We start from the raw sequence: 22,021 nt of genomic DNA, 5'->3' as shown, positions 1-22,021 counted from the left end.
CCCCCACAGCCCCCTGCACCCCCCCCAGCCCCCTGCACCCCCCCCAGCCCCCTGCACCCCCCACAGCCCCCTGCACCCCCACAGCCCCCTGCACCCCCCCCAGCCCCCTGCACCCCCCACAGCCCCCTGCACTCCCCCCAGCCCCCTGCACCCCCACAGCCCCCTGCACCCCCCCCAGCCCCCTGCACCCCCCACAGCCCCCTGCACCCCCACAGCCCCCTGCACCCCCCCTAGCCCCCTGCACCCCCCACAGCCCCCTGCACCCCCCACAGCCCCCTGCACCCCCCACAGCCCCCTGCACCCCCACAGCCCCCTGCACCCCCACAGCCCCCTACAATGGGGGTTGCAGAGGTGTGGGGGGGGGCCACAGACCCCGCTTCCCGGCAGAACTCTCAGTGTCTGCGACCTGGCAATCAGAGACCTTCATGTGGCAGTCGTGTCTGGTGAGCGACTTGAGTTGGCACAGCTCCTGCGTGGTGATCACTCCGAGGTTGCTGTCGCTGTTGTCGCCGTTGTTGTCGCCGTTGTTGTTGCCGGTGGTGGAGGAGGTGGAGTTGCACGCCGGGTAGTGCTCCCCATACACGCATCGGAGCCAGTCACCCAGGAAGGTGGGCAGCATGTCCACCGAGGTCTCGGCAGTGTTGTCGACCTCGGTCACACGTACGTACTGGTGGACAGGTAGAGATAAGGGCGAAGGGATACGGAGTTTGTAGGAGCAAGCGCTGTGAGCGAGTAGCGGCACCTATGAAAGCCGGCAGTGCCCGTGTGGGGGTGGTGGCCAGAACCACGCCCTACCGCCTTTGTCTCCCCAGTGCTGATGGTTTATACACGCTGCACCAAGTACTCATTTGTGGCTAAATCGACCTAGGGCAGGCCCAGGATCGGTTAAGATAATCGTCACTGGTGTTGGCCGTAAGTGGGGATTGAACGCTGGTCACCGGGTTTGTAGCTCAGCATGCTAACTGCTACACTACAGCTCCCCACATGAAAACAACAACCGCCATTCGCCACTAACTGGCGGTGACGTCACCACGAAGCTTGTGCCAGGCTATGTGCACCTTGAGGCCACGTGAAGTGTCGAACGCCCGCTGACAGGAGGTCACGGGAGAGACCCAGGTGACATGGGTTGACTGACTGAGACGACTGGCAGATGCACCACCTGTGCCCCCTACTATGCCAACTTGCTGTGCTTTAGCCACCCGGCGCTCCGCTCATTGTTGTGAGCGCCGCTCCTCCGCCCTCCGTTGTTGTTGGAGGGCGACTGCCTCCACAGAGGCCGATCTTGACACCGCTGGTACCAGTCATCTGCAAGTCCCTCCACATCCTCCTGTACCACATTACTCCATCTCTCTTCCGGTGCGTGCCGCGCCCGTTTCGCCCCCTCGATCCGGCCGAACAAAAGCTGTTTAGGCATGCGGTGGCCGAGCATGTGGGCTACATGGCCCAGCCAATGCAGCCTTGCCTGCCAAAAGAGCTCACTGATGGGACTTTGTCCAGATCTTTCAAGGATTTGTGAGCTCCTCACACAATCCAGCCTGGTTAAACCCAGGGTGGATCATAGGCAGGCCAGCCTAAATGTTTCTCACCGGCGAAGATGTTCCACGAGGAGGTAGGGGGTTGTTTTGCCGGACCCCACATATATACAAAGACAAAGATTCCCCATATAGCCTTAACAGCCTGTAGGGGCAAGTGCTGTTAGCGAGCACCTATGAAGGCCGGAACGGTACACGAGGGGGTGGGTGGCCAGCACCACGCCCGACCGCCTTTGTCTCCCTAGTGGCGATGTTTACACACCGCACCAGGCACTCATTTCAGGCTGAGTCGACCTAGGGGAGGCCCAGGACCGGTTCAGATAATCGTCACTGGTGTTGGCCGTGAGCGGGAATCGAACCCGGGTCTCCAGGTTCATAGCGCAGCGCGCTAACCGCTACACTACCGCTCCCCATATAAACATACACGCACACACGCCAACTCACTCAACAACACCAAAAACTGGCCTTCGCCATTAAGTGATGGCGGTGTCACCATGGTCGGTGCACTTTGAGGCCACGTGAAGTGTTGAAGGCTTGCTGCCAGGAGGTCATGGAACAGACCCAGGTGCATTGGGTTGATTGAGATGACTGGCAAGATGCATCAACTGTGCTCCCCACTGTGCCAACTTTGTATGTTTTAGCTACCCAGCGCTCCGCTCGTTGTTGTAAGCTTCACTCCTCTGCCCTCCGTTATTGCTGGAGGGTGACTGCCTCCAACTCCCCAGCAGCATCCTTCACAAACCTTCTCCACAAAGGCCAATCTTGACACCACTGGTACCAGTCATCAACAAGTCCAATCAGCTCCATATCCTTCTATACCACATCAGCCCATCTATTCCTCTGTTTGTCCGGGTCAAATCTTGTAATACAAATTGTGCCCACTTCCCATTGTCCAATCAATGCCACACTTTGCACACGCACTCAGATCTGGTGACAATGCATGCCTGTATCAAAATCGGCATTAATTCGCTACTTTAAAGCAATTAACATTTTGTATGGACGACTTATTATTTATATATTTGTGTAGGTCAAAAACGCCGCAGTCCCTAAACTGGGGAATCGGCTCGGACAAAACCGTGAGTTAAACGAAGTTGTTAATAAAACTGTTGTTTATCAAAAACTTTTTTAAACGAGTTTATATAGTTTTGAAATTTGCATTGCCTTTGTGTTTTTCGCCTTTTGGCATTCTCTGGTCTAACACTGGTGAGACCAAGGCCATAAGAAAGACTGTCTCTGGTGTAGGCCAAACAGTTTCAAACACAATGTACATATTGTCAGAGCATATTTGTTTGCATGTGTAGTGACATATGACGTCACTACCATGTCGGGTTTGTACACACATGACGTCACTACCATGTCGGGTCTGTACACACATGACGTCACTACCATGTCGGGTTGGTTCGGATGACGTCACTGCCAGGTCGGGCAGTGCGGAGGCCGTTGACGAGTGCCACGGGGGTTGTGGCAGGCCGTGGCACTCTTGCGTGACCCCGGCTGGACACGTGACCGGATCAAGGTGGGGGCCACGGGCCCAGGGGGGACCTTGGGGTCACGTGGTTGGGGTCAGAGCCTTCTCGAAGGTTCGAGAAGGGGGGCGTGGCCGGGGTTCGGCCGGCCACGCTGGGGGAGCTCATAAGCGGGCACCGCTGAGGGAGCGGGGCTGTTCATGCCTGGGATGAAGACGCCTCATGAAGACTGAAGCCCCAAGTCGTCATGGCCAAGCAAAAGCCCTCCTGGCTTGGCCATGCCAAGTAGTACCCGAAAAATAGTACCCGAGTGTTAGTGAGACTAGGACGGTGGTCACCACCCTATGTATAGTGTGTGTAACAGTTGTGTGTTAAATAAATAGTGTTGCCTCCACATGAGTGTGTGTGCCTCTATCGAACCATTACACATGTTTTACCAAAAGAATTCCATTAATACAGACTTGATGCCTTGCAATAGGTGTCTATATGGCATTTGAACATCTTCACACGTCCTGTATTATTTCCAGAAAGGGTAAAGCCTCTTATTTTTTTCAACCTGTTGGAATTACCTACACCTCTGCTGTAGCAGACGGAGAGAGACAATGGCATCTGTGCAGGACCTCCACAGTCTGAAACCATATTGGGGCTCCTTAAGCCTGTTCCTCAGCATGTCTGGCAAGGTGATGTTGAATAATTATCCTAGTCTGGCAAGAGGCCACAAGTGCATCATTCCAATCCTGCGGACCCCTTCCTGTGGATGAAACAGCTGTAATGATGTTCACTTGAGAGATCATCTCTACCTGGCGTTTTACATGGTCTCAAGCTCCGGACCACCTATCGCACTTCCTCAATAGATGACACATCAGCCAACCACTCACAGGGAGCAGCTATTTCCTTCAATATTTGAGGCATGACAGCACCAGCAGGGTCAACCCCACCTTGCCCAAAGATGATGTTGTTTCAGCCATGGCGTTTCCCCTCCCCCAAAACTTCACACAAGCACTCCATCACACAGCCGCACACTCACAAAAAAACAAAGATAAAGATCCCTGTATAGCCTGAACAGACTGTTGGGGCAAGTGCTGTCAGCAAGTACCTATGAAGGCCGCCTCGGCACACGAGGGGGTGGGTGGCCAACACCATGTTCAGCCGCCTTTGTTTCCCGAGTGGTGATGTTTACACACTACACCAGGTACCCATTTGAGGCTAAGTCGACCTAGGGGATGTCCAGGACCGGTTCAGATAATCATCACTAGTGTTGGCCGTGAGCTGCAATCAAACTCGGGTCGCTGGGTTCATAGCGCAGCTCGCTAACCGCCACACTACTGCTCCCCACCGAAGACTTCACACACGCACTCCCTCACACAAACGCACACTCACACACTCATTCACATACATTCATATGCAATCCCCCGCAAACCCACTCACATCCACTCTCACACACAGACACAATCTCACCCCTCTTCCCTCCCTCTGACCTTGAAGCGACCGCTCCACGTGACCCTGTGACCCTGCAGGTGGCCACACAGCATCTGCACACGCGCCATATTTGTCTCTCTCCACGCGCGCGGCCCACACAGGGAGCCATATTGGCTCCACGTCAGCGTCGAGTTGTAAACCTGGGCACAAAGGCAAAGACCTTCCGTGTAGCCTTCACCAGGCTGCTGGGACAAGTGCTGTTAGTGAGTAGCACCTATGAAAGGGGAGGGGTGGCCAGGACCGCATCAGCCCGGCCGCCTTTGTCTCCCCAGTGCTGATATATACCAATACCCGGCATTCGCCACTAAGTTACGGTGATGTTACCATGGTGCCTGTGCCAGGCCAGGTGCACATTGAGGAGGCCACATGAAGTGTCGAAGGCTCGCTGACAGGAGGTCAAGGGACAGACTCAGGTGCTGTGGCTTGTGCCCTCTAGTGTGTGCTTCAGTTGACTGGCACTCCGCTCGTTATTGTGAGCATCACTCCTCTGCCCACCACTTTTGTTGGAGGGCGACCGACTCCACTTTCTCCATAACTCCCTCCACTCATAGGATGGAGATTTCACCAGAAAATCCATGGAAAGCTTCTTGAACGTGGTCGAAGAATATGTTAATTAGTGTAGGGCCAGAGGACATCTCTGTCACACCCCAAAGAGAGCAGAACATGGTTCTGACTCCTGGGCACGCATCTTTACCCAGGACTGGCCACCATAATGAAGGTCCTTAATGATGGTGATCAGAGGTCTGGGACTCCAAAATCACAAAGAATAAACCAGAGCCATGGCCTACTGATGGTATCATAGGCCTTGGCCAGATCAATAAAGCAGAGATGTAAGTTTTTCTGAAATTCTCTACACCTCTGCTGTAGCCGATGGACAAAGACAATGGCGTCCTTGCAGGCCCGTCCTGGCCTGAAACCACATTGGGGCGCCACACGGATCTGCTCTGCGTGTCTGGCAAGGTGATGTTGAATAATAATCCTTGCAAGGACCTTTCCCATTCTCACACTGATGGGGGAGAAGCTCCAGTAGTTGTTGCAATCAGTGCAGTCCCCCTATTTTAATCTTCATTAAGACTCCTCACACACTCACACCACTCAGTCACTCACTCACACCACTCAATCACACTCCTCACACCACTCACTCACACCACTCACACTCCTCACTCACTCACACTCCTCACTCACACTCCTCAGTCACAGTCCTCATTCACTCACACTCCTCGCTCACTCACACTCCTCACTCACACTCCTCACTCACACTCCTCACTCACACTCCTCACTCAGTCACACCCCTCACTCAGTCACACCCCTCACTCACACTCCTCGCTCACTCACACCCCTCACTCACACCCCTCACTCACTCACACTCCTCACTCGCACTCCTCACTCACACTCCTTACTCACTCACACTCCTCACTCACACTCCTCACTCAGTCACACTCCTCACTCCTCACTCAGTCACACTCCTCACTCACTCACTCACACTCCTCACTCACTCACACTCCTCACTCACTCACACCACTCACTCACACTCCTCACTCACACTGCTCACACACTCACACTCCTCACACAGTCACACTCCTCAATCAGTCACACTCCACACTCACTCACACTCCTCACTCACTCACACCACTCACACTCCTCACTCACTCACACTCCTCACTCAGTCACACTCCTCACTCACTCACACTCCTCACTAACTCACACTGCTCACTAACTCACACTGCTCACTCACTCACACTGCTCACACAGTCACACTCCACACTCACTCACACTCCTCACACACACCACTCACTCACACTCCTCACTCACACCACTCACTCACTCACACTCCTCACTCGCTCACACTCCTCACTCCTTCACACTCCTCACTCACACTCCTCACTCAGTCACACCCCTCACTCACACTCCTGACTCACTCACACTCCTTACTCACACCACTCACTCACACTCCTCACTCACTCACACCACTCACACTCCTCACTCACTCACACTCCTCGCTCACTCACACTCCTCACTCGCACTCCTTACTCACACTCCTCACTCAGTCACACTCCTCACTCACTCACAGTCGTCACTCACTCACACTCCTCACTCACTCCTCACTCAGTCACACTCCTCACTCACTCACACTCCTCACTCACACTGCTCACACACTCACACAGTCACACTCCTCACTCAGTCACACTCCACATTCACTCACACTTCTCACTCACTCACACCACTCACACTCCTCACTCACTCACACTCCTCACTCAGTCACACTCCTCACTCACTCACACTCCTCACTCACCATGCTCACTCACTCACACTCCTCACACAGTCACACTCCTCACTCACTCACACTCCTCACTCACTCACACTCCTTACTCACACCACTCACTCACACTCCTCACTCACACCACTCACACTCCTCACTCACACTCCTTACTCACACCACTCACTCACACTCCTTACTCACTCACACTCCTTCCTCACTCAGTCACACTCCTCACTCACTCACACTCCTCACTCACACTCCTTCCTCACTCAGTCACACTCCTCACTCAGTCACACTCCTCACTCAGTCACACTCCTCACTCACTCACACTCCTCACTCACACTGCTCACTCACACTCCTCACTCAGTCACACTCCTCACTCACTCACACTCCTCACTCACACTGCTCACTCACACTCCTCACACAGTCACACTCCTCACTCACACTGCTCACTCAGTCACACTCACTCACACTCCTCATTTACACCACTCACTCACACTCCTCACTCACTCACACTCCTCACTCACTCACACTCCTTACTCACACCACTCACTCACACACACCACTCACTCACTCACACTCCTCACTCAGTCACACTCCTCAATCAGTCACACTGCTCACTCACTCACTCACACTCCTCACTCAGTCACACTCCTCAGTCACACTCCTCACTCACTCACACTCCTCACTCACTCACACTCCTTACTCACACCACTCACTCACACTGCTCACTCACTCACACTCCTGACTCAGTCACACTCCTCACTCACTCACACTCCTCACTCAGTCACACTCCTCACTCAGTCATACTCCTCACTCAGTCACACTCCTCACTCACTCACACTGCTCACTCACTCACACTCCTCACTCAGTCACACTCCACATTCACTCACACTTCTCACTCACTCACACCACTCACACTCCTCACTCACTCACACTCCTCACTCAGTCACACTCCTCACTCACTCACACTCCTCACTCACCATGCTCACTCACTCACACTCCTCACACAGTCACACTCCTCACTCACTCACACTCCTCACTCACTCACACTCCTTACTCACACCACTCACTCACACTCCTCACTCACACCACTCACTCACACTCCTCACTCACTCACACTCCTTACTCACACCACTCACTCACACTCCTTACTCACTCACACTCCTTCCTCACTCAGTCACACTCCTCACTCACTCACACTCCTCACTCACTCACACTCCTCACTCACACTCCTTCCTCACTCAGTCACACTCCTCACTCAGTCACACTCCTCACTCACTCACACTCCTCACACTGCTCACTCACACTCCTCACTCAGTCACACTCCTCACTCACTCACACTCCTCACTCACACTGCTCACTCACACTCCTCACACAGTCACACTCCACACTCACTCACACTCCTCACTCACACTGCTCACTCACACTCCTCACTCAGTCACACTCACTCACACTCCTCATTTACACCACTCACTCACACTCCTCACTCACTCACACTCCTCACTCACTCACACTCCTTACTCACACCACTCACTCACACTCCTCACTCACTCACACCACTCACTCACTCACTCACACTCCTCAATCAGTCACACTCCTCACTCACTCACACTCCTCACTCACTCACACTCCTCACTCAGTCACACTCCTCACTCAGTCACACTCCTCACTCAGTCACACTCCTCACTCAGTCACACTCCTCACTCAGTCACACTCCTCACTCAGTCACACTCCTCACTCACTCACACTGCTCACTCACTCACACTCCTCACTCAGTCACACTCCTCACTCAGTCACACTCCTCACTCAGTCACACTCCTCACTCAGTCACACTCCTCACTCACTCACACTGCTCACTCACTCACACTCCTCACTCACTCACACTCCTCACTCAGTCACACTCCTCACTCAGTCACACTCCTCACTCAGTCACACTCCTCACTCAGTCATACTCCTCAGTCACACTCCTCACTCACTCACACTCCTCACTCACTCACACTGCTCACTCACTCACACTGCTCACTCACTCACACTCCTCACTCAGTCACACTCCTCACTCATTCACACTCCTCACTCAGTCACACTCCTCACTCAGTCACACTCCTCACTCACTCACACTCCTCACTCAGTCACACTCCTCACTCACTCACACTCCTCACTCGCTCACACTCCTCACTCCTTCACACTCCTCACTCACACTCCTCACTCCTTCGCACTCCTCACTCACACTCACTCACTCACTCACACTCCTCACTCACTCACACTGCTCACTCACTCACACTCCTCACTCACTCACACTGCTCACTCACTCACACTCCTCACTCGCTCACACTCCTCACTCACTCACACCACTCACTCACTCACACTCCTCACTCAGTCACACGCCTCCCTCCTCACTCACTCACACCACTCACTCAGTCACGCTCCTCACTCACACTCCTCACTCACTCACTCACAGTCCTCACTCACTCACTCACACTCCTCACTCACTCACACCACTCACTCACACTCCTCACTCACTCACTCACAGTCCTCATTCACTCACACTCCTCACTCACTCACACCACTCACTCACACTCCTCACTCACTCACACCACTCACTCACACACCATTCTCTCGCTCACTCCTCACCACTCACACTCCTCACTCACCCTCCTCACTCACTCACTCACACCACTCACTCACACTCCTCACTCACACCACCCACTCACTCTCACCACTTACCTCACTTACTCACTCCCTCCCCTCCTCACCTTAAGGCCCTCGCTGCGGAACACGTAGAGCCAGCAGAAGACGGCCGTGGCCGTGAGCCACACGAGCGCCAGCTTCACCAGCGAGCTGCGGCCCAGCGAGCGCAGCAGCTGCACGGGCGCCGCGCGGTGGCGCCACGCCAGCCACCCTGCCAACGGCACGGCAGCCAGCAGTGCCGTTGCGCCCACCTGCTCCCCATGCCGCCCCGGCGGGTCACATAAGTCAATAACAACGACGACAACAACGACATCACCAACGTCGGCAACGTCGATCACAACAACCTCGACGTCAACAACATCACCGTCAACAACATCGTCAACATCATCAACCACGCCATCAATGTCATCGTCAACAACATGAACATCAACGTCAATGTTAACAATGTCAACAACAAAATCAACAACATTAACAATATTGTCATCGTGGCCACCACCATTACCGTCACTACCCCCATCTCCACCACCACAATTACCACCATCACCACTACTGCCATGGTTCCCCACCTTGGTGAGGCCGAGGGTGAGGAACCAGCGCACGGACTGCACGGCGAGCCCGACAGCAGCGCCCACGGCGAGCACGGGCAGCGCGAACACAAAGAGGAAGTAGCCGATGGAGGCCCTGAGGAGGCCCAGGGCGGTGGAGTCCCAGAGCAGGACCACGGCCAGCTCCCACCACAGGAAGCACACCAGGTAGGGCACCAGGTAGCAGTAGATGCCTGCACCCATGCCAGGGTCACGGTACCCACGTCACGGTCATAATGGGCGGGTCAGGTTCTTAAAGACTGGGTCAGGATCATCATGGCTGGGTCAGCATCATAATGGCCAGGTCAGGTTCATAATGGCCGGGTCAGGATTATAATGTGATCCCTAAGTACCCCTCTATTACTGTCGCTCATTCCTCAGCCCATGTACGCACCTCCCATCTAAATAATTACATCATACGCTTTGTCAAATGCCTCGAGTGAAGGCAGTCTATAAATACGAATTAGATTAGATAATGGCCAGGTTAGGTTTATATGACACTGCTGCTGGTGATGATGGTGATGATCCTCCTGCTGCTGCTGCTGGTGATGATGGTGATGATGATTCTCCACCTGCTGCTGGTGATGATGATGATGACTGCGCTGCTGTGGCCGCTCACCGCGGTATCGGCGCTCGCGCGCCTTGCAGTAGAGCAGGTAGATGAGGTGGGCGTAGAGCAGCGTGGGCAGCCCGAGGTTTAGGTGCACCACTCCTCCCAGGGAGACGGAGCGCACACAGGTGCCCAGCATGCACAGCGCCCGCGACACGAGGTCCTCGCCTGGCAGCAGGGTCAACCCTACGTGCACACACACACACAAAGGTCCCCCGCACTGCCTTTAACAAACTGTAGGGGCAAGTGCTGTCAGTGCTGGCTTGTGAGCATAAGTAGTGTCTGACTATGGCCGAGTGTATCCGTGGCTATGGCCTAGTGCAGCGGTTCTCAACCTTTTTTGGCTACTGTACTCCTCCTGACCCAACCTATTTCTGAGAAATAAATGTGTGAATAATGAACATCAATATAATGAATAATGAACATCAACGAGCTAGTAACTGCAAGCGAATACAAAAATATTGAATGTATGCTCTGCATGCATGACATAATTTGTTCGCATATGCTGGTTACTCTTGGAAACCACATTTTATACGGCCAATGAGTTTGGGAAGATATTTTATATCGTTCTAGATTACCATATGGATTTAAATTTTATCGTAGTTATTTTATATTGGCAGATTCATACATGATTATTCACCAATGACTCTGACGTACGCTATAATTTCACACATTTATAAATAACTTCACGTACTCTCAGGGGTCTACCTCGTACCTCCGGTTGAGAACCACTGGCCCAGTGCATTGGTTCCCAATCTGCAGTCCGCGGACCCATGGTGGTCTGCGAGGCTACTACAGGGGGCGTCGGCGCAAATGACAATTAATAAAAAAAAAATGTTGCTTAACTTGACATCAGTTTACGGTTGTTCGGTGAACGTTTCGCCTCCCAGGGGACTCTATGGTTTCGATTGACGTTTTAACATTTTGATTAACGCTATGTTTACGTTATGCACGGGGGTGCCAATTTTAGCCAATCCGAGTGCTCGTAAGTGGGGCTGAGCCATGCCCTCGGCCAATTAGTGACGCCTATCTATGAGTTTCTAGATCTCGACTGTCTTTGTTTACATCATGTCTTCTTAACACGTAGGATTTCGCGACCAATATCATCCATAATCCAGGTTTTTTTGGGTTAGATCGCGTAAATATATAAATGTCAGTTTAACACGTAGGCTTTCGCGACCAATGTTATTCATAATCAACGTTTTTGGGTTTAGATCGCGTTTATTTATAAATGTGTCGTAACCCTCCACCACCCGACACGGCCAATCAGTAAAAATGTGTCACGTTGACAAAGACAAATAGTTCACTGCTTTAGCCCACCGGTGTGTTGAAGCCACAACATTTACAATTTGAGTACGACGTTTCGCTGGTAATTGCAACCAGCATCATCGGGCAATTCGCCAGAATGGTGAGGCTCTCCTGTGTCTCCCGTTCTTATATAGAGCAGCAGCAGGGTGACGTCATCATTAACTCATTAACTCATCAGGTGCCAAGATTCAAGGGGGGAGTGATTGTAATTATATACTAGATTAGTAATCAGGCTATTGTTACGATGCGAGTTGTAGATTAGTAATCATTTGGAATGTGTTTTATTGTGATTATGCTACATTAGTAATCAGTTAGTGGTTGTTTCCCTTATAAGTAATTGTAATGCATCTTATTTAATAATACGCTTCCAGGCCGCACTAAGCCTGTAGCTGTCTGAGCGATTAAAGTTATTTCTGTTTCTCTCAATTTCAATCGATTCTCTAATTAGTCTTTGCCAGTAGTAACTAGTTTTACACAACACTTCCACGTTGTCAAAATCAATTGAGTGTCCCTGTTGGCATGCATGTTCTGCTACTGCCGACAGTTGTGTTTGTGATAGTTTAATATTTCTCTGGTGTTCTTTTAGTCTTACACTAACGTTACGCCCTGTCTGTCCAATATAGCATCTGCCACATACACAATTAATCCGATATACACCTTCTGTTGATAATTTAGGTAATTCGTCTTTAGTGCACGTTACTAGTTGTTGAATTTTGTGTACTGTACCAAATCTTACTGTAATGTTTTGCTTTTGCAAAACACGGGCTAATTTATCAGTTACTCCTGAGATAAATGGTATTTTTATTGTTTGAATAATCTGATCGCTTTCAGCAGTGTTGCTTTGCGATCGTGATTTGGCTTTTAGTGCTCTGTTAATTTGAGCATTATTGTAGCCATTCTGTCTTAGTGCTTCTTTAACATGTTTAATCTCTCTCACTAGACTTTCACCATCTGACACTGTTTTAGCCCGATGTATGAGCGTCTTGATAAGAGAGGATTTCTGAGCTGGGTGATGATGCGAATCTGCATTCAGATAGGCATCAGTGTGCGTTGGCTTTCTGTAAACGCTGTGTGTTATTTTACCGTTTGGGCCATGCCCAAGTAAAATATCCAGGAACGGGAGTGTGTTATTCACCTCCATTTCCATGGTGAACTGAATGGCCGGGTTTTGTGCATTGAGATGATTTAGAAAATCGTTAGGTGTATCTTTACCATGTGGCCAGACAACCAAAGTGTCATCCACATATCTAAACCAAAAGGATGGTTTTAATGTGCTCGAGGCAAGTGCTCTGGTTTCAAAGTTTTCCATGTACAAATTTGCTATAGCAGGAGATAAAGGAGAGCCCATTGCTGCTCCCTCCCTTTGTTTAAAGAATTCGCCTCTCCATAAGAAGTAAGTGTTATTTAAACAATGGTCTGCGAGTTTCGGAATATCTTTTGGTAAACCTGTATTCTTTACCAGTGTATCAAGTAATTTAAGCGACTCGCTCACTGGAACCTTAGTGAATAGCGAAATCACATCAAAACTCACCAAAATATCATTAGGGTTAAGTTTAATATCTTTGATCATATTCACAGGATGTTCTGAATTTCTTATGAATGATGATGTCCTACCGATGTAAGGCTGAATTTGTTTAGTTACATATTTTGCTAATTTATAGGTGGCAGAGCCAATTGTACTGACTATAGGTCATAAAGGGATGCCGACTTTATGGATCTTTGGTAGCCCATACAGTCTAGGTGGTTTTGAAGCCTTTGGCTTCATTAGGAATTGCTCATTTTTTGGGATTAATGAATTTGCAATGATTGCAGTAGTCTTACGTTCCAAAGTATTAGTTGGATCTCGTTTAATTTTAATGTAGGTACTATCCTCTAATAAATCTTTAATTTTATTATCATAATCGGCTCGTGACATCACTACTGTAGTGCGGCCCTTGTCAGCTGCTAGGATTTGAATATCTTTGTTTAGACGAAGCTCTCTTAAGGCTTTTGCCTCGTTCGAGCTAATATTTACTTTAGGTACTTTACTATTCTCAATAATTTTGGCAACCTCGTGTCTAGTCATCTCTGCCTCATTATGTGGAAGGAGTCTTACTGCTGATTCTACCTCAGCAATTATCTCATCCACTGGAATTGTGCGTGGGGTAACGGCAAAGTTAAGGCCTTTAGAAAGGACAGAAATCATGTCAGTGGTTAAATCAGTGTTAGTCAAGTTCATTACGGTTTTGTTTTTAAATTGTTCGTTTTTAATAGGGATTTGTTTATTGTAAAGTCTAGAAAATTTGTTAATTTGGTTAGCATTTGTTAGATTAAATACATTATCAGCCGATTGTTGTGTTATAGTATCGATTATATTCCAATCATGCATGGACACACTATTGCTTATATTTAAATGTAAATGCTTTAGCGATTCAGAAATGTTGGATAATTCACTCCTGTTGTGTTGTATTCTCTCTATTAATAATAATTCGCTAGCTTTGTGTAGTATTTTGTTAGCCTTAGAAGACTTTATGTGATGTGTTATTTTAACTGCGTTTGGTATTACCTTCGAATCTCTGCACCTTTTGAGGAACGCCAATGAAGATATCAATTTCATCTGCTTAATGCGGAGCTTCTCCAATTGTCTGGTTTTAAGAAAAGTATCCTCCCCATAGAGGTTAGTCAGTTTAACACGTAGGCTTTCGCGACCAATGTTATTCATAATCAACGTTTTTGGGTTTAGATCGCGTTTATTTATAAATGTGTCGTAACCCTCCACCACCCGACACGGCCAATCAGTAAAAATGTGTCACGTTGACAAAGACAAATAGTTCACTGCTTTAGCCCACCGGTGTGTTGAAGCCACAACATTTACAATTTGAGTACGACGTTTCGCTGGTAATTGCAACCAGCATCATCGGGCAATTCGCCAGAATGGTGAGGCTCTCCTGTGTCTCCCGTTCTTATATAGAGCAGCAGCAGGGTGACGTCATCATTAACTCATTAACTCATCAGGTGCCAAGATTCAAGGGGGGAGTGATTGTAATTATATACTAGATTAGTAATCAGGCTATTGTTACGATGCGAGTTGTAGATTAGTAATCATTTGGAATGTGTTTTATTGTGATTATGCTACATTAGTAATCAGTTAGTGGTTGTTTCCCTTATAAGCGAAACGTCGTACTCAAATTGTAAATGTTGTGGCTTCAACACACCGGTGGGCTAAAGCAGTGAACTATTTGTCTTTGTCAACGTGACACATTTTTACTGATTGGCCGTGTCGGGTGGTGGAGGGTTACGACACATTTATAAATAAACGCGATCTAAACCCAAAAACGTTGATTATGAATAACATTGGTCGCGAAAGCCTACGTGTTAAACTGACTAACCTCTATGGGGAGGATACTTTTCTTAAAACCAGACAATTGGAGAAGCTCCGCATTAAGCGGATGAAATTGATATCTTCATTGGCGTTCCTCAAAAGGTGCAGAGATTCGAAGGTAATACCAAACGCAGTTAAAATAACACATCACATAAAGTCTTCTAAGGCTAACAAAATACTACACAAAGCTAGCGAATTATTATTAATAGAGAGAATACAACACAACAGGAGTGAATTATCCAACATTTCTGAATCGCTAAAGCATTTACATTTAAATATAAGCAATAGTGTGTCCATGCATGATTGGAATATAATCGATACTATAACACAACAATCGGCTGATAATGTATTTAATCTAACAAATGCTAACCAAATTAACAAATTTTCTAGACTTTACAATAAACAAATCCCTATTAAAAACGAACAATTTAAAAACAAAACCGTAATGAACTTGACTAACACTGATTTAACCACTGACATGATTTCTGTCCTTTCTAAAGGCCTTAACTTTGCCGTTACCCCACGCACAATTCCAGTGGATGAGATAATTGCTGAGGTAGAATCAGCAGTAAGACTCCTTCCACATAATGAGGCAGAGATGACTAGACACGAGGTTGCCAAAATTATTGAGAATAGTAAAGTACCTAAAGTAAATATTAGCTCGAACGAGGCAAAAGCCTTAAGAGAGCTTCGTCTAAACAAAGATATTCAAATCCTAGCAGCTGACAAGGGCCGCACTACAGTAGTGATGTCACGAGCCGATTATGATAATAAAATTAAAGATTTATTAGAGGATAGTACCTACATTAAAATTAAACGAGATCCAACTAATACTTTGGAACGTAAGACTACTGCAATCATTGCAAATTCATTAATCCCAAAAAATGAGCAATTCCTAATGAAGCCAAAGGCTTCAAAACCACCTAGACTGTATGGGCTACCAAAGATCCATAAAGTCGGCATCCCTTTACGACCTATAGTCAGTACAATTGGCTCTGCCACCTATAAATTAGCAAAATATGTAACTAAACAAATTCAGCCTTACATCGGTAGGACATCATCATTCATAAGAAATTCAGAACATCCTGTGAATATGATCAAAGATATTAAACTTAACCCTAATGATATTTTGGTGAGTTTTGATGTGATTTCGCTATTCACTAAGGTTCCAGTGAGCGAGTCGCTTAAATTACTTGATACACTGGTAAAGAATACAGGTTTACCAAAAGATATTCCGAAACTCGCAGACCATTGTTTAAATAACACTTACTTCTTATGGAGAGGCGAATTCTTTAAACAAAGGGAGGGAGCAGCAATGGGCTCTCCTTTATCTCCTGCTATAGCAAATTTGTACATGGAAAACTTTGAAACCAGAGCACTTGCCTCGAGCACATTAAAACCATCCTTTTGGTTTAGATATGTGGATGACACTTTGGTTGTCTGGCCACATGGTAAAGATACACCTAACGATTTTCTAAATCATCTCAATGCACAAAACCCGGCCATTCAGTTCACCATGGAAATGGAGGTGAATAACACACTCCCGTTCCTGGATATTTTACTTGGGCATGGCCCAAACGGTAAAATAACACACAGCGTTTACAGAAAGCCAACGCACACTGATGCCTATCTGAATGCAGATTCGCATCATCACCCAGCTCAGAAATCCTCTCTTATCAAGACGCTCATACATCGGGCTAAAACAGTGTCAGATGGTGAAAGTCTAGTGAGAGAGATTAAACATGTTAAAGAAGCACTAAGACAGAATGGCTACAATAATGCTCAAATTAACAGAGCACTAAAAGCCAAATCACGACCGCAAAGCAACACTGCTGAAAGCGATCAGATTATTAAAACAATAAAAATACCATTTATCTCAGGAGTAACTGATAAATTAGCCCGTGTTTTGCAAAAGCAAAACATTACAGTAAGATTTGGTACAGTACACAAAATTCAACAACTAGTAACGTGCACTAAAGACGAATTACCTAAATTATCAACAGAAGGTGTATATCGGATTAATTGTGTATGTGGCAGATGCTATATTGGACAGACAGGGCGTAACGTTAGTGTAAGACTAAAAGAACACCAGAGAAATATTAAACTATCACAAACACAACTGTCGGCAGTAGCAGAACATGCATGCCAACAGGGACACTCAATTGATTTTGACAACGTGGAAGTGTTGTGTAAAACTAGTTACTACTGGCAAAGACTAATTAGAGAATCGATTGAAATTGAGAGAAACAGAAATAACTTTAATCGCTCAGACAGCTACAGGCTTAGTGCGGCCTGGAAGCGTATTATTAAATAAGATACATTACAATTACTTATAAGGGAAACAACCACTAACTGATTACTAATGTAGCATAATCACAATAAAACACATTCCAAATGATTACTAATCTACAACTCGCATCGTAACAATAGCCTGATTACTAATCTAGTATATAATTACAATCACTCCCCCCTTGAATCTTGGCACCTGATGAGTTAATGAGTTAATGATGACGTCACCTTGCTGCTGCTCTATATAAGAACGGGAGACACAGGAGAGCCTCACCATTCTGGCGAATTGCCCGATGATGCTGGTTGCAATTACCAGCGAAACGTCGTACTCAAATTGTAAATGTTGTGGCTTCAACACACCGGTGGGCTAAAGCAGTGAACTATTTGTCTTTGTCAACGTGACACATTTTTACTGATTGGCCGTGTCGGGTGGTGGAGGGTTACGACACATTTATAAATAAACGCGATCTAAACCCAAAAACGTTGATTATGAATATATAAATGTGTCATTACAACCCGCCACCACCCGACAGAGACAATTAGTAAGGTTTGTCATGTAAACAGAACATGCCAATTCGTTACTAGTACGACATTTTGCCAGAAAATTACAACGAGCTTCATCAGGTGACAGCTAGATTTGTGGAGAAATACTGTTTAGTTCCTTAAATAGTGTGGTAGATGAAAGGAACGAAACAGGACATTGAAAGAGAAATTATTTTTACCATGACAACAAAAGTTGGTCTTCACACAAAAGGTACCTGACTGGCTTCTGGTTACACATTGGTCCTGAGTACCAAGATGGCCTAGTGTATCTGTGGCTACGGCCTAGTGTATCTGTGTCTATGGCCTAGTGTATCTGTGTCTATGGCCTAGTGTATCTGTGTCTATGACCTAGTGTATCTGTGTCTATGACCTAGTGTATCTGTGTCTATGACCTAGTGTATCTGTGTCTATGGCCTAGTGTATCTGTGTCTATGGCCTAGTGTATCTGTGTCTATGGCCTAGTGTATCTGTGTCTATGGCCTAGTGTATCTGTGTCTATGGCCTAGTGTATCTGTGTCTATGACCTAGTGTATCTGTGTCTATGACCTAGTGTATCTGTGTCTATGGCCTAGTGTATCTGTGTCTATGGCCTAGTGTATCTGTGTCTATGGCCTAGTGTATCTGTGTCTATGGCCTGGTGTATGTGTCTACGGCCTAGTGTATCTGTGTCTACGGCCTAGTGTATGTGTCTATGGCCTAGTCTATCTGTGTCTATGGCCTGGTGTATCTGTGTCTACGGCCTAGTGTATCTGTGTCTACGGCCTAGTGTATCTGTGTCTACGGCCTAGTGTATCTGTGTCTACGGCCTAGTGTATCTGTGTCTACGGCCTAGTGTATCCGTGGCTATGGCCTAGTGTATCTGTGTCTATGGCCTAGTGTATCTGTGTCTACGGCCTAGTGTATCTGTGTCTATGGCCTAGTGTATCTGTGTCTACGGCCTAGTATATCTGTGGCTATGGCCTAGTGTATCTGTGTCTATGGCCTAGTGTATCTGTGTCTATGACCTAGTGTATCTGTGTCTACGGCCAAGTGTATCTGTGGCTATGGCCTAGTGTATCCGTGGCTATGGCCTAGTGTATCTGTGTCTATGGCCTAGTGTATCTGTGTCTACGGCCTAGTGTATCTGTGTCTATGGCCTAGTGTATCTGTGTCTACGGCCTAGTGTATCTGTGTCTATGGCCTAGTGTATCTGTGGCTATGGCCTAGTGTATCTGTGTCTACGGCCTAGTGTATCTGTGTCTATGGCCTAGTGTATCTGTGTCTACGGCCTAGTGTATCTGTGTCTATGGCCTAGTGTATCTGTGTCTATGGCCTAGTGTATCTGTGTCTACGGCCTAGTGTATCCGTGTCTATGGCCTAGTGTATCTGTGTCTATGGCCTAGTGTATCTGTGTCTATGGCCTAGTGTATCCGTGTCTATGGCCTAGTGTATCCGTGTCTATGGCCTAGTGTATCTGTGTCTATGGCCTAGTGTATCTGTGTCTATGGCCTAGTGTATCTGTGTCTACGGCCTGGTGTATCTGTGTCTATGGCCTAGTGTATCTGTGTCTACGGCCTAGTGTATCCGTGGCTATGGCCTAGTGTATCTGTGTCTATGGCCTAGTGTATCTGTGTCTATGGCCTAGTGTATCCGTGTCTATGGCCTAGTGTATCTGTGTCTATGGCCTAGTGTATCTGTGTCTATGGCCTAGTGTATCTGTGTCTATGGCCTAGTGTATCTGTGTCTATGGCCTAGTGTATCTGTGTCTACGGCCTAGTGTATCCGTGGCTACGGCCTAGTGTATCTGTGTCTACGGCCTAGTGTATCTGTGTCTATGGCCTAGTGTATCTGTGTCTATGGCCTTGTGTATCCGTGGCTACGGCCTAGTGTATCCGTGTCTATGGCCTAGTGTATCTGTGTCTACGGCCTAGTGTATCTGTGTCTATGGCCTAGTGTATCTGTGTCTACGGCCTAGTGTATCTGTGTCTATGGCCTAGTGTATCTGTGTCTACGGCCTAGTGTATCTGTGGCTATGGCCTAGTGTATCTGTGTCTATGGCCTAGTGTATCTGTGTCTATGGCCTAGTGTATCTGTCTCTACGGCCTAGTGTATCTGTGGCTATGGCCTTGTGTATCCATGGTTATGGCCTAGTGTATCCGTGGCTATGGCCTTGTGTATCCGTGGTTATGGCCTAGTGAATCCATAGCTACGGACCGAGTGGGCCAGGTGTACTGATTGGGTGTCTGTGGGCCCATTACCCTCGATGGCCAAAGCAGCCACCTGTGTGAGGAATGTGCGGGTGGTGAATGGCCCACACCGCTGCCTCAGGCTGAGGAAGATGGAGGTGGAGAAGAAGGTGGAGATCAGGGCCAGCTCAGAGGTTGGAAGCCATGACCTGAAACACAAACAAGGTGAAGGTCAAGGGCAGAGATTGAGGTTTATTCTGTGTGACTCAAGAGGCCACAATAGGAGCCTCATCTTCAACAGAGACTTGGGTTGTCACCAGAAAGGCTAAAGTCAAACAAACACACAAACCACATAATGAAAGGCACGGGGTGGCGGGTTCACAATGGCCAGTTCCGAAACATTAAGAAATTTTGGTTTGGGATTCAAGCCATGGGTTTGGGTCTGTGTGTGGGTCTATGTGGGTTCACAATGGCTGTGGCCAATTCACAATGGCCATGTCAGTTACTGTAGATTAGCACACTGCCAATGAACCCGGTGACCTGAGTTGCACTGGAGAGACAAAGGCGGTTAGGATAATGTGAACATATGGACAGAGGGACAGACAGACAGATAGATGGACAGACATATGGTTGGACGGATGGGCAGAGAGATATGAAGGGATAGAGAGATGGAGAGAGACAGAGAGATGGAGAGAGAGGCGGACGGACAGGGAGATGGAGCTACCTGTCAGTGAGCGGCAGGGAGAAGATGACGAAGAAGACGGCGAGGATGAAGTGGAGGTATGGCTCCAGGTGGGTCCAGCCGAACTCGCTCTCTGCCTCCTCTATGCTCAGGGCCGGCTCGAAGCGCCGCAGCAGCTCCGTCCATGTGCGGAAGTCGTCCCACGCTCGGCCGCTCTGAAACACCTGGGGGTTGTCACGGGGACATCACGGGGTCATGGTAGGTTTCACGGGATCATCACGAGGTCATGTTGGGGGATGCGGTGTAACGGCGAGGAGGGCCCGGGTCTAACTCTTTCTCTCTGCGTAAGTCTCTGCGTCTACGTGTCTCTAGGTGAGTCTCTCTGCATCTCTGTACGAGTCTCTCTGAGTCTCCGTGTGTCTAGGCGAGTCTCTCCACGTCTCTGTGCAAGTCTCTTTGCCTCTCCGTGTCTCGGCGTGAGTCCGTCCCCCTATGCGAGTCTCTCCGCGCGATAGCCACCTTGAGCGTGCACACGACCATTGTGGCGAACGCGAGTGCAAAGACGGCGAGCGGCACAGCGAGTGCGAAGAAGTCCAGGGTGAGGCGGCTGACGACGAGGAACACGAGCAGCGCATTGAGCTGCTGCGTGGGCAGCGCCGCCTGCAGCCAGTGCAGCCCCGCACGCGATGCCGCCTCCAGTGCTTGCTCCTTGGCGTCCAGCAGCGCGCCCAGCGGGTAGCGCAGCAGCTGCACACGCGCCAATGACGGGGGATGGCGTTAACTACCTCGCCTCGTATACAGGAGGGCGTGGGTTAGATCCCGACCCTGACGTCTGTACATTGGGAGTTTGCATGTTCTCCCCGTGGTTGTGTGGATTTTTCTCCGTGCCCTACGGTTTTTCCCTCCACATTTAGAAACATGTGTTTAGAGTCTTTGACTGCTATAAGTGTCCACACGATAAGCCACTTCGTTGAGCTCTCACTTGTGGCCAGGTCACTTCTGAAAAAAAGCTATGTAGCTCAGTGGGCCTTAACTGGTAAAATAAAAAATA

General features: G+C 48.5%; 1 protein-coding gene across 3 annotated transcripts in view; it reads right to left on the bottom strand.

The window, feature by feature from the left end:
* LOC133355756 (wolframin-like) overlaps positions 1–22,021 on the bottom strand; it is a 39,083-nt gene that overhangs the window by 3,067 nt on the left and 13,995 nt on the right. For all 3 annotated transcript variants that reach the window (XM_061573083.1, XM_061573081.1, XM_061573082.1), the window contains exons 7-14: positions 21,490–21,717; positions 21,013–21,194; positions 20,361–20,497; positions 10,632–10,808; positions 9,995–10,206; positions 9,494–9,679; positions 4,477–4,617; positions 422–667 (exon numbers count right to left, since the gene is read on the bottom strand). In XM_061573083.1, the coding sequence (XP_061429067.1) occupies positions 422–667; positions 4,477–4,617; positions 9,494–9,679; positions 9,995–10,206; positions 10,632–10,808; positions 20,361–20,497; positions 21,013–21,194; positions 21,490–21,717 (1,509 nt within the window). The remainder of the gene's footprint in view (positions 1–421; positions 668–4,476; positions 4,618–9,493; positions 9,680–9,994; positions 10,207–10,631; positions 10,809–20,360; positions 20,498–21,012; positions 21,195–21,489; positions 21,718–22,021) is intronic.

Source organism: Lethenteron reissneri, chromosome 52 (assembly GCF_015708825.2).
Source record: "Lethenteron reissneri isolate LAM-NWPU_2019-01 chromosome 52, ASM1570882v1, whole genome shotgun sequence".
Classification (NCBI taxonomy): Eukaryota; Metazoa; Chordata; class Hyperoartia; order Petromyzontiformes; family Petromyzontidae; genus Lethenteron; species Lethenteron reissneri.
Note: the sequence above shows the minus strand (reverse complement) of the source record. Positions and strands in the feature narration are given on the sequence as shown.